The sequence below is a fragment of the Mesocricetus auratus genome, unplaced genomic scaffold (assembly GCF_017639785.1).
Source record: "Mesocricetus auratus isolate SY011 unplaced genomic scaffold, BCM_Maur_2.0 Super-Scaffold_100009, whole genome shotgun sequence".
In the NCBI taxonomy this organism is placed as follows: Eukaryota; Metazoa; Chordata; class Mammalia; order Rodentia; family Cricetidae; genus Mesocricetus; species Mesocricetus auratus.
The window spans coordinates 55,861,535-55,875,274 of NW_024429193.1; the positions used below are offsets into that span (position 1 = coordinate 55,861,535).

The 13,740-nt window shown below is 41.1% G+C and overlaps 1 protein-coding gene across 1 annotated transcript in view; it reads left to right on the forward strand.

The window, feature by feature from the left end:
• Positions 1-575: 575 nt before the first annotated feature.
• Positions 576-13,740, forward strand: part of Man1a2 (mannosidase alpha class 1A member 2) — a 110,956-nt gene continuing 97,791 nt past the window's right edge. Inside the window, exon 1 of the mRNA XM_040752147.1 lies at positions 576-1,462. Coding sequence (XP_040608081.1) covers positions 1,161-1,462 — 302 coding nt within the window. The 5' untranslated portion in view covers positions 576-1,160. The remainder of the gene's footprint in view (positions 1,463-13,740) is intronic.

Below are 13,740 nucleotides of genomic sequence, written 5' to 3' on the forward strand. Positions count from 1 at the left end.
GGCAGCGGCCAGGCCCGAGCGGCCCGGCGGGCGGGGAAGGGGCGCGGCGGCCGGGAGCGTGCGCGCGCACCTCACACTCCGCCGCCCGGGGACGCCCACTCGCGAGTCGGGGCGGCAGACCGGCCCGCGCCCCCCGCAGCCGCTCCGCTCGACCCAACCGGTGTCGGCCCGGCAGCCGCTCCGCGCTCCTCGGGCTTTCAGACGCCAGGGACCAGCTCCGGCCGCGGTCCCGCACCGCCGCCAGCGAGAGCGTGCGAGCTACCCGAGGCCGGGCCCAGCCGGAGCCGCCCTGCGCCCGCCCGAGGCGCGGCTGCTGCTCGCCCCCGCGCTCCCGCCCGCCCGCCTCTCCCAGGCGGTGCGAGGAATGAGCCGGCGCCGGTCCCGGGTTGTCGGTCCGAGGGCCGCGGCCCGGTTACCTCGCACGCCGCCGAGGCGCGGGGGCTCGGCTCCCGCGGCTGGGCTCGGCCGGGAAGCGGGCGGCGGGGCTCGCTGAGGAGGAGGAGGAGGAGAAGGAGGAGGAGGAGGAGCCGGGCGGGGGCGGCCGCTCGGCAGAGGAGGAAGTTCCGCTCCTGACAGAGCGCGCGGCGGCGCGGGCGCTGAGGTGTTCGGGACACCGTCGCCCTCGCGGCCCCGGCTGAGCCTGGCCGCTGCTACGCCCGGCGCCGCTGCTCGGAAACCGCGGAGACTGAAGAGCGGTGGAGCGGAGGCTCCGGACGCGATCAAGTGGACCGACCTGCTGCAAGTCAGCCTGTCGCCGGGCGCCCACTGGGGCGGGTGGCCGCTTCTGAGCATCGCGCCGGGGCGCGGGCATGGCAGAACCCACCTTGCAGCTTCTCTGCAGTGTGGCTCGCCCGATCCACTCTCGGGAATGAAGAGGAGGCTCGGCGATCACCCGGTGAGGCACTGAGAGCCAAATGGCGAGAAGATCTTACCGGACAGAAACCAGCGATCGCTTGGGAGGTCACCCGGGCTTCTGGATGTAATCGGAGAGCGTGGAAGAGGTGGCCTCGTAAAAAAAAAAAAAAAGCACAACAATTCTTTGAGAGGAGAGAAATTGAGTTTATTCATTTTTGCCAAGGTTCTGAAAAAACGGTTCGATGTCTTGTACGTTTGATATAAGATGAGAACTTTATAAAGTATTCCGTCCAAGAGCCTAAACGATGACTACCCCCGCGCTGCTGCCCCTGTCTGGTCGTAGGATACCACCTCTGAACCTGGGGCCGCCCTCCTTCCCACACCACAGGGCTACCTTGAGACTCTCCGAGAAGTTTATCCTTCTCCTTATTCTTAGTGCCTTCATCACCCTGTGTTTTGGGGCATTCTTCTTCCTTCCAGACTCTTCAAAACACAAACGCTTTGATCTGGGCTTAGAAGATGTGTTAATTCCTCACGTGGATGGCGGCAAAGGGGCTAAAAACCCCGGAGTCTTCCTGATCCATGGACCCGACGAACACAGACACAGGTTCGTTTGTTTCTCAGATTCTGGTACTCTCAGATTTAGGCTCTCTCATTTGGTAGAGCAAGGAGCAGTTCGCTGCTTTTACTTTTTTCTTGTTTTTCTTTTTGTTTTCTTTTTTCAGTAAAACGTCAGTGTTAACACGTTGCTGGCCCATAGCTAGCTGAGTGGAGCCATAGGCTGGAAGGACTGTGGAGTTCCTTAGTTTTCAGACTCTGCTGTGGACAGCTGGGAGTGGAGATAGGGGATTCAGCGTGCGCTTATCGAGGACGTGTTGCTTTTTAGTCTTTCTGCCACCCTGTGAAGACACTGAATCTTGACAGCTGCTAGACTTTGCTCACCCAACAAGTCCCAAGCCCTGGCTTGTGCTCTTGTTTTTTTGTTTTTTTGTTTTTTGTTTTTTTTTTTTAATGTAAGATGTGGGCGGTGTATATCTCTAACTACTATAATTTGGTCAGTTAATCTGAACCGAGCTCTTGGGGGGTATAGTGAAGATGAATTGGAAGCTCTGCTTGTACAAGCCTTTAAGTCATTTCTGTATTTTTACCCAGAGACGACTTCACTTTTTGCAAACGTTGTCTCTTCTCCCATAAGCTAATTCTCGAATGCGTGCAGAAGAATTATGTATTTGAGATGAGGCCACCCGAATGATAAAACCCCTGTAGAAAGCTGGAGTGGAACTTAAGCGTGAGGGTTTTGAAAAGCCTAGATTCAAATGTGAGCCCAAGTTAAATATTTGGGACAATACGCTATTGTAATGAGGGCTTTCTCGCTTTGTCAGCATAGGTAATCATCGCCTGCCTGGTGGTTCATTGACTTTTGGTTTTACCTTATGGAGTACTTCTAATATAGTTTCATACCATTTTTCTATAATTTGTGATTCCTTTTGGTATTTCAACTTAAGTACTTTTAGATTTTTTTCTTTAATTTTTGTCTGAGAAAAATCTTATTTGGTCTAGGAAATATCTGCTGAAAAAAAAGCAGTTTTTCTGTACAACCTTATTTCCCACGGTATGTATATAAGATATGAGCAGTTGAGGAAGAATGTATTTAAGGCTGGCATCAGAGCTCTTTGACAGTGCTGCATTAATGTCAGTTAGCTATTATGGTCAGCTGTCATGTACTAATAAGTACTTCCTGTATATTTTATTTTGTATGGGTAAAAGTTTTTTTAGAAATGTCTAATTTTTAGTTTAATGAATTTCTATTTAGAGAGTAAAGAAAAATCTCAATTGGTTGAAGTTAAAATACAAATTTGAATGAAAATGTAGATATGTGCATTTTATTGCACGACTTTGAAATGTCTACTTAAATGACAACTCTTAAACATAGCCCAAGAATGCATGTATATATGTTGTTACTGAGAACACCTGGTTCCTGAGTTTGGCGTGAGAAACAGGAGCTCTGATAGCTAGGGCTGGTTAGCGAGCAGCATCCTCAGTTTGGGATAGGAAGAGCCAGGTAGCACATGATATATATGTATTGGATTTGCTTGCTACTGAGTCAGACAGTTGGAATTCGTGTGGCGAGCGCTGAAGTAGTGAAGGATCTCTGTATTGTCTACTTCCACAGCACCAACAGTTTGTATTTCCCTTTGTTTAGTATTTTGTTGCTGCTGCCTCTCATTTGGAAATAGTCTATTAAGAATAATCTTACTTTGAGCAAGCAAGTACATTTAAAATTAGGTATACACTTAAAATGACAGCAAATTAATGTGCAAATATGAACTTGATTAAGAATAATTCAGAAAGTATTTTTATAGAATTATTTGTAATTGAGATCATACTTATCTTTTGTTTGTAATATAGAAGGCAAAAATTGTGTGTGTGTGTGTGTGTGTGTGTGTGTGTAAGGGCTAGGGACAGGAGTGAGGAACCTCACTTTACTAGGCAATTGGAGGTAAATCATGGCCATATTTCCTGTTAATGGTGTTTAAGAGCTACTTGTTGTGTTAGTGTTTATGAATGCATTAGTTAGTATAGTAGGGCTTTGTTCAGTAGTTAGTCATTTTACAGTTTTTCAGTGACTAAAATGTGTGATTTTTGAGCTAGTTTTTAATCAGCTCAAATTATTTTCCTCAGTATGACAGTGACATCTACTTTACAGGTTGTATGTGCTGAGTGACATAATATGTACAGAGTCCTCAATATTGTTCACAGCATTCATCCAATGACCAATAAATCTTAGGTTATTATCACTTGTTATAGTTGGACTATTATAATTCAAACTCTGCTTTTAGCATTTTATGTTTCTGAAAAGCTAGCTACAGTTTGATAACTATTTTAAAGAGGAACATTTTATAACTACATTATTTTACAACAAGTTATTAGTTAACAAATACTGTTCTGACTGCCCATCTGGAGTCTTCCATGTGGAAAGGGTAGTGGACATTTAATAGGTGATTTTGGTTGGGGAGTCAGAGCAATCAGGATTTAGGGATTGACCGACCCATTTGTCATGGAGGCGGGGAGCAATGAGAAGAGGAAGGTTTCACTGAGGGAGAAGGGGCTCTGAAGCTTGAAGTAAAGGGAGCTGACTGAGTGTAGTGATGGGAGGAAGAGAGGCCACACTGAGAGTCCTAGTGGGGAAAAAGCTTGGCATCCTCAAGGATGCAAGGAATGTTCCAGCGACTGATGTAGTAGACAGTGTAATTGTGTGGCCAGGTCAAGGGAGCAGACAGGGCAGATGTGGTTTACAGTTCCTGTCCACCTCGTAGTCACAGAAGCCTGAGTTAGTTATTAGCATGCACAGAGTGGGAGATTCATGTGAACGTCTGGATCTCTGATATTTCCTAAAAGACTCTGAGGCTAGATCCACACTCCAGCGTGTATTTTCAGATGGTTTCCTCTGACTCCCTCTGGACAGGCTTGTGCCCTCCATTTTATGTCACTCACTTAAGGTGTCAGATAGTAATGTAATAAATCAGTACTTAGCCTGCCGGTAGTTAAGTTTTCATCTCTAGGCTGGATTCAAAGGTCTGTTGCTAAGTATTTTGGTCTTCATCCTGAGTAGCCTATGGGAAGTCACGGAAGCAAAGGAACACTGCCATTTTGAATTTAAAAAGACAAAACCAGTTACTTTAGTATAGGAGGACAGCCAACGCTTGAGTGTCTAGGACAAAGAATATTGGCTTAGGCCATAGTAGTAATACTAGGGAGTAAGAGAAATTAGTGGAGAAATGAAATTGAATTAAGTTTTAGAGACTTGTGTTTGGCTGAATATAGAGGCTAAGGTAGGAGGAGGGAGCCCAGGCTAACATCTGAGTTTGTGGTTTGCATGGTCTTGGGTTAATACAAAAGTTTTTTTATTAATGCCTTTTAAAAAATTTACTTTTTTGTTATTTTTGCCTTTATTTACATGACTGGTATTATGAAATTAATATATTTGCTTGAGGATATCTTAGCATGTTCCCTTTTGCTAAGTAGTTATACATTTTTGATAAGCTTTTATAAAAATGCTTATAAAGTATTTCAGAGTACCAGTCAATTGTCTTTTTTTAAAAAAATTTTATTATGTATGCATATAGTGTTTTATGCTTAGACACCAGAAGAGGGCACCAGATCTCATTACCGATGGTTGTGAGCCACCGTGTGGTTGCTGGGAATTGAACTCAGGTCCTCTGGAAGAGCAGGCAGTGCTCTTAACCTCTGAGCCATCTCTCCAGCCCCCCAGTTGTCAAGTCTTAATAGGACAAACAATACTAATATTTTAAAATTACATTTGTGATGTTAAATTGCTACAATTAGGAATTTGTTAGTGTGCATTAATGTTATTACAGTGTTCTCTGATTTACATAAAGGGTCATCTTTCTAGTTTGTGTATGTAATAGGCAGTTTCAATCCACTTATCAGTCCTTCATTTTGAAACTGATGTTTACTTATGCAAATGATATTGCACAGATGAGTTTGAGGGTCCCCCTCTGTGTGTGCGTGCATGTGTTTAAAACAGTGAACATATATTTCTAAGTTATCCTTTAGTAAGGATCATGTTAGTTTGAATTAAATACTTGAGAGTCATGTGTGTTTATTTCTGGTAGTTTTCTTTTTCTTGTTTTGTTTTTTTTTTTGTTTGTTTTTGTTTTTCCAGACAGGGTTTCTTTGTGGCTGTGGAGGCTGTCCTGGAACTAGCTCTTGTAGACCAGGCTGGTCTTGAACTCACAGAGATCCACCTGCCTCTGCCTCCCAAGTGTGGAATTAAAGGCATGCACCACCACCACTTGACTCAGCATCACTGCCTGGCTTTCTGGTAGTTTTCCTAAAGGGGAGAAAAATGTAGGTTTTGGAGTATGATGCTGCAAGGATAAACGGCACACTTACTGAAAGTAAAAATAAGTATTTATTGTAGAAATTACTCACAAGAGACCAAACAAGTAACCCAGATGAGCAGAGTAGTTTTCCGCCGCTGAACTGGAAGCCAAAAGCCGGAAAAAGAGAGAGACCGAGACTTCTTCAGTCTTTTATACCTTCCCCCCTGTAACACTCCTAGCCAGGCCCATTTTGGTGACGTAGTTCACCGCCTACGTCCTTATACGTCTTTAGTTATGCCTAAAATGGGTGTGGTTAGTGGTGTGGTAAACCGCTCTTTTATTACCTCATCTGTGTGCGCCTCTAGTAAGTCACATGGTTAATGGCGGCACACGGTTTCCTCCTACAGGAGTAGAAGGATCTAAAATGAAAATTGTGTTTTTTATTTGGTGGCTATATGATAGTGTACTAGATGTAATCATTTTGAACCTGCAGTGGCCATTACCAGTTATATCAGACAAAATGTGTACTTTAGCTGGATGTAGAGATGGTTTAATAAGGCACTCTGGAAGTAGGGGCATGTGTAGCTCCATGAGTTCAAGGCTAGCCTGATCTACCTAATGAGTTCAAGGCTAGCCTGATTACCTAATGAGTTCCAGACTACCCAGGGCTATGTAGTGAGATGTTGTCTCAAAAACAAAACACAAACCCAAACAAAAAGGAAATCCCACAGAAGTGCTGTAATAATGAGAATAATGAGAGATTCTTGAATTCTCTCCTTTCTTAGATTTAGTTTTATTTCTCTCTCTCTCTCTCTCTCTCTCTCTCTCTCTCTCTTTCTCTCTCTTTCTGTGTGTGTGTGTGTGTGTGTGTGTGTGTGTGCGTGCACATGCATGCATGCATGCGTAAACGGAGGCGTTCGATCCCCTGTAGCTGGAGTTTTATAGGCCATTGTGAGCTGTTGGATGTGGGTCCTGGGAATCAAACTTGTGTACTCTTAACCATTGAACCATCATCTCTCTAGGTTGAATTCTTTATTTACATCATGATTGCTGTTTTTTGCTTATGATTATTCATTGTTTTTTATATATTGGTTATCTTTCTACTAAATGCTAGACAGGAAGTAACTTACAGGCAAAAGGGTTTATTTTACCTCACAGTTGAGGAATGCAGCTCATTACATGGCAGTGGGAGCAACTTGGTTTGTAGTGCTGAGGAAGCAGAAAAAGGGAATTCCAATGTTTATCTGGCTTTCTCCTTTTTCTCTTTTTATTCAGCCCTTGATCTAGCCCATGGGATGGTGCTCCCCAATTTTAGGTTTTTTTTTTTTTCAGCTAAATGTTTCTGAAAACACCTTTGACAGAAATTCCTGACTGTGTGCCTTGTAGGGAGTGGAGGAAACCCTGAGTGAGTGAAGTCCTTAGTGAATGTTTATTGTTGAAGTGGAATCCAAGTGGACCCATGGGAAATTGGCAAATCTGTTCCCTATTTGGTTCAGGCTCAGAAAGATTTGAGTGTTTACTGATAAGTGATCAGGGTATAAAAAGCTAGAAGCTGCAGCTTCCTCTCCATGTTTCCAGCTGGAGACTGCTTGTCTACAGAGACCCACTACTGAAACTAGACAACCCCTTGTTGTCTTATGCTGTACTTGAACTCACTGAGTTTCTGGATGGCAGAGGTAGTAGCTCAGAGTCTTAACCATTTTCAACACTGTTCAAAAATCTAAGCTCCCTTTTGAGACTCAAAGTAGTCTCTTAACTATGAGTCTCTCATCCAATAAAATTTAAAACAAAAACAAAGCAAGTTATATATTTTCTTTCACAGTGGCACAGAATAAACATCCCTACCCCTAAAGGTAGCAGTGAGGGCATAGCAAAGAAAGATAGGGCCAAAAGCAAGTCTGAAATCATACAGGACATATGCCAAATCCTGTAGCTCTATGTCTGGTAGCCAGGGTTCTTGGTTGGTATCATAGGGGCTCCAACAACCTTGGGTACCAGTCCCTTCAGTTCTTTTGCCTACAGTACAACACACCTCTCTTAGGCTGGTCCCATTTCTTCCCTGCAGTATTTTTGGTAGATATGCCAGGTTTTAGCATCTCCAACTTTGGGGTCTCTATTGCGACTTAGGTTTCAACTTTATAACTTTATGCAGTGGCCTCTGAATTGTGTGGGACTGTCTTTGGGGGTTTTCTGAAACCTTGGTACAAGCCTCCCTCACCCTGTAATTCTGTGAGAGTAGCACTCTGGGTACAACCCCACCAAGGTTACTACCAGCTCAAAATGTAGTCTGTACCCTATTTCACATGTCCTCTGTGTGCATTGGCAGTTGAACTTCGGAGGACAACTCCTCAGGTCAGTTGCTTTTCAGAAAGAAACTCCTTCAGTAGTATTCTGAGTGCAGTCTCTTTTCATATGAATTCGCATTTACAAGCTAAGTCTTCAATGGGTGGGGTCTTATCCTATAAGGGAATATTACTTTTTAAAAATATTTTTAAATTTACATTTCTTTTGGATGTGTGCCTGCACGCATGTGTGTGTGTGTGTGTGTGTGTGTGTGTGTGTGTGTGTGTGTGTGTGTGTTGAACATATGCCCTGGTGCACATGTGGAGCTCAGAGAACAAATTGGTTTTTTATATTGTGTTGATTCCAGAAATTGAACTCAGGTTGTAAGGCGTGGCAGCAAGTGTCATTGCCCTCTGACCCATCTCTTTGGTTCCATAGGGACCTTTTGTTGTCCTAGTCCAAAACCAGTGATTTCTCTTTCATCTTAGTCTCTCAAACCCTCCCCCTTAAAGAAAATGTATTTTAGATTAGTTACATGTGTGTATGTTTGTGCATGTATGTGCAAGTACCCAAGGAGGCCAGAAGAAGGTGTTGGGTCCCTTGGATCTGGAGTTACAGGTAGCTGTAAGTCTTCTGCTAAGGGTGCCCAGAATTAACCCTGCAAGGGCCTCTGCAAGAGGAGGGCATCTATCCTCCTAACCCTGAGCCTTAATTTCCTTAATAACAGGTTCTTTGCCTGTGTCTGCCATGTCTACAACTCTAAGCTTCCCCTTATTCCTTTCCTGCCTAAACTGTACATTTTCTCTATTTTTCTGCGCGCTCGCTCTCTCTGTCTCTCTCATCATTAATCTCGTCATTGATCTGGGCAAGAGCAATGGGTAGTAACCATGCCATAAGCTCAGTGTTCTGCTGTGAAATTTCCTTTGCTAAACAAATTACTTCCTTACTTTTGAATTCAGCTTAGTTCAAGCTGTCTGAACACAGGCAAACACAGCCATATTTTTTGCCACAATGTAATATGAATGTCTTCTAGTTTAGTTTCCAGCTGAGTCTTTATTTCTGTCTGCGGCCTTGTGAACTTTAATTTCATTGTCTGCATTTTATTGGCTCTCTGGTCCTCTGCACTCCCACCATAATGGCCTGTTAAGTTCCATTTATAGCATTCTTAACTCTTGCCAGTTTTGACTCATATTGCCCAAATACACAGGAAAAAAACCCATGTATATTAGGTATAAATATCAAAAATTTATTCATAGTAAATCAGATTTATTTAAAAATTGTTCTTTGATTTTCACATAATCTTACCATTTATTAAGCACAAAAGCAAGTTTGCATACTAATGATATAGATGTGTTTATTTTTTACATAAATAAATCTGTAGCCATTTTAATAAAAGGAATCTTGACTGTATATTTAATGCTGCAGGACACAGACCATTTTCATTTCTCAGAGTTGATTAGTATTTAATTTTATAATTATCAATTCTGAGAATGCTGCTTCACATAAATTAGTATAAAATAGCAAAATGTACACAATCTTTATATTTTTTACATGTACTTATTTATTTAGTGTGTGTATATATGTGTCTCTGAGCGTGCACTTGTCTCAGGGCTCATGTGGAGCCCATGTGGGTGTCAGAGGACAACTTGTGGGCGTTAGTTTTCTCTTACCACCAGGTGTGTTTTGAGGTTCAAACTCAGGCCATCAGGCTTGATGGCAGGTGTAGTCACCTGCTGAGCTATCCAGCTGGCCCATAAAAGGCACCTTTAAAGTCTTTTCAGAAATTGCTGGAAATTGTACCATAATCTCAAGCCAAAGTTCATTTAATGATTTTTAAGATAAAACTTCTCATCACCTGAAATAGCATCTTAAAAAAAATCAAACATTTTAACATTACACAGAGATGAACTAATATACATGCTGATTAAAATATTAGAAGGCTTTGGTTTTTATAATTGAGTTATTTTTCTGTTTAAGAAAAAACATATGTACAAGAAAAACATTGCAGCCTGTAACATACAATGCTCTTGAAGCTGAGTTTCAGAAGAGTTTATTGCATTGCATGGTGTATGGTGGCATGTACGGGCGAAGCACCCATTTCTTGTGTTCAGAATCAAGGTTGCAGTGAAGTCATGTGATGCAATTTGGGTGAGTACTGCTAGGAACACCCCAGATTCAATACATGTTTGATATTGAATGCATCTTAGGTTATTGCATGTGTACTGTTGCCATATTTTCATACCTCCTACATTCAGTTACATGTTTCCATCTGTGGTTGTGACCCACATTTTAAGAAACTGACCCAAAGCCTTCCAAATTCCTCCTGTAAACCAGTTCTAAAGGACTGTAAACTATGTGGACAGGCTGTCACAGCAGTGACAGCCCTACTTCTTGGTTCCAACTTTCTGCATTAGTTACTTTTTCTTTGCTGTGACCAAGTGTCTGACAGGAAGCAACTTAAAGGTAGAGTTTTTGTTTTGTTTTGTTTTGTTTTGTTTTGTTTTTTTTTGGCTTTTAGCTTAGCATGCAGTGGTGGGGAAGGCATGGTGGGAGGGGTTTGGCTCATGGTCCTGACCAAGAAGTAGAGGAAATGAATGTCAGGGTTCATCTGGCTTTTTCCTTTCTCCTTTGTTGTTTAGTTCTTGATCTCAGTCACTGGAATGATGCTACCTATCTTCAGGGTGGGTTCTCCATCTAGTTAACCCTCTTTGGAAATCATGCAGACACATTCGATGGAGTGCCTTACTAACACCCTCAGTGTTTCTTATTCTAATCAAGTTCATAATTAAAATGAACCATTAGAGTGTGAGCTAGAGATAGTAAATATCAGTACTGCAGTTTTAATTTTCTTACCATTTTGTACTCACTTGATCTCTCTTCTATGTCTTTTGACCCCCTAACTTGTTTATTTTATTTTTTGAGACAAGGTCTTGCTATGAGACTCAGACTTTCCTGCCTCAGTCTCCCAGGGTATCAGAATAACAGTTATATATACTTAAAACTTTTTGGTCCTTTTGCAGGATTGCTGTTTTGTCTTCTAGTAAGTCTGTTGGATATTCCATGATCTTTGCAATATGTTTCCCCCATTTAGCTCATAGTTGTTTGTCTTGCTTCTCTTTACTTAGATGTGAAATACATAGTCTTTGTACACTTTGTATTTCTGAACAACAGACTATCGTAGGATTCTTTATTATTGTTGTTCTTTGGATGAGAAAATTGACTGAATATCCTTTCCAGCTCTGTAGTTGGAAAACAAATAGCCTGTATTCATAGACTTAACTGCCTTATTGTTAGAGTAGGTTTTTGTGTCGTTTCCAAATTGAGAATATAGTTGGCAGTATGGATAGTCTCTATGATTCCTTCATCACTCATAGTTCTTCCTAGTTCTTCTGCACAGCTCATCCAAGAGTTGCTCTCAGATAGAATGAAGGTGATTGAAAGATGAGGTAAGAGGTATGAAGGATTCTGCATATATATATTTTTTATATTTAATAAAAATATATATATTGAGTGGAGACTTGGACCTATCTTGGATAGACTATTGGCCCTTCACCGAGATAGGGAGCACTTGCTAGGGTGGCAGATTGGGTATTAAGGAAGACCTGGTTGCTTTAAATCCAAGTATGGTTATAGATTAGTGAACAATTTGTCTGGATTCTGTTGTTGATTTTGTTTTTTGATGGTCTGAGTTTTTGCTTTTTCTCCATTTTATATCATTTCTAGTTTTTTCACAAGTATAATCTGGGAGATGTTGTGCTGCAGAGTTACTCACAGGTTAACATTTTGCATGTTCTTATTTAAAGTCTGATTTTGATCTGAATCAAAACTGCCTGCAATTTTGCTTTATTAATTAAGCATTTTGAAATCACAGAGTATGGTTTTTATTCTTGTATTGGATATTATAAGAGATGAGTATTAAATGCCATAATAGGTAGATAGTATTTATTGGTGGGAAGTATTTATTATTACTATCATCATCATCATTATTATTTATGGTGCATACCTTTAATCCCAGTACTCAGGAGGCAAAGGCAGGCGGATCTCTTGAGTTCAAGGCCAGTTTGGGGACAGCTAAGGCTACAGAGAAAAACCCTGTCTCAAAAAACCAACCAAACAACAAAACATATAAATGTTTTAAGGAAATAACGTTTGCTCAAACTCTAGTTTATTTCCTCCAAAGGTTATGGTAGCTTTTACAAAATTTTCTTTGGCTTTCTTAAAAAGAGTTCTAAGACTAGGAAATTTTTTTTCTTATTATTATTTCTTCTTTTGGGCTTCCTTATTAAAACATCAAATTCGTGGTCTCTGGATATTCCTTCCAAATATTGACATTAATTTATTTAGTGTAGATTAAGGTTGTCTTTTTTTAAAAGTCTAAGACGCAGAGACTTGCTACCAATTCTTTATTAGCAGTGGAAATGGAGTTTATCTCTTTGTGTCCATATCCAGGTAACTTTTCTGATAATAAGGTAGTCTATCTATAATCCAGGAAGCTGGTCTGTGCGGCAGTCATTTCAGTCAAAATTGGACTGTGACTCTGTATAGGATAGAAATCTTGTAACATTATAGTGGCACTAAGAAATGCCCATCACCTGACTAATGCATAGCTGAGGAAGTAAGGGGAAAGAAACTGCAGAAGGGTTGGTCTGGGGAGGACTCGGAATCAGTTCACAGTAGAGTTTAGCAGAGCTTTTGAGAGCTTTTGCAGACCTTAACGAACTCCCTTAAGCCTTTGAAAGTGCAGCCCCCAACACTAGAAGGTTTTACTTAGCAGGGATGAATGATCATGGTACATCATCTGTTTATAAGCAAAATACTATTTTCTATCATGATTGTTGCACATCTGTGCTTTTGAAATACTTTGATGTTTTAAAAATACTTTTCTAATGGTGATTTTGTTTTTAGAACCTCAGAGTTCTTGTTATGTGGAGTTCTATGTCCTTTATTACTAGCTTGCTATTAGGTTGTCTTTATATTTTTTTTAGTCTTTTGTTATTGTTATGGCATAGTCAAAGGATTATACAATTATTGCTTCCTAATCTGTCTTTCACAATGGTCCTTGAGGACAGATAACTGTATTTTATCTATTTCCAACAAATGAAGGCCTTTTGTTAAAACAAAAATGACAAAAACATTAGAAATAATTTGTATTTGCTCAATCTAGAACAAACTTATTCTTGTAATTGTATCTTATAGTACTCAGTGCCCCAGCACTGAATTTCCTTCTTTTTTTTTAGGGTGTAGCCATGAACCTGAGCCTCAGCACTGGGAGAGTGGAGACAGGAGCTTGTAGCCAGCATAGCCAAAAAACAACAAAAAAGAAGGACCCCAGGTTCAGTGAGAGACCCTGCTTCAAAGTGGAGAGGAATAGAGCAGGATATCCGACCTTGTCCTCTTGCCTCCACCACACATACATACATAAAGAATACATACATGTACACATACATACATACATACACACATGCATCCATATATGTACACACACTAAGTAAAACATTACACAAGTGAAATGACTTTCATATATTCTTGTTTCTCATTAGTATAAACAATTTATTGAATGTTTTATATGTGCCATTTTGAAGGAAGAGTTCAGTATATTTAGAAAAGTGTTCTAGGTGTCACTGTTTGAAGTTGGGTTAACAGTCACACTGATTTACTATCTAAGCTATGAGAATAGATTTTGGGAAGAAGAGAGTCCTTGAGTAACTGACCATCAGGCCCTTTAAGGGCGTTCACTGTTACTGAGGCGCAAATT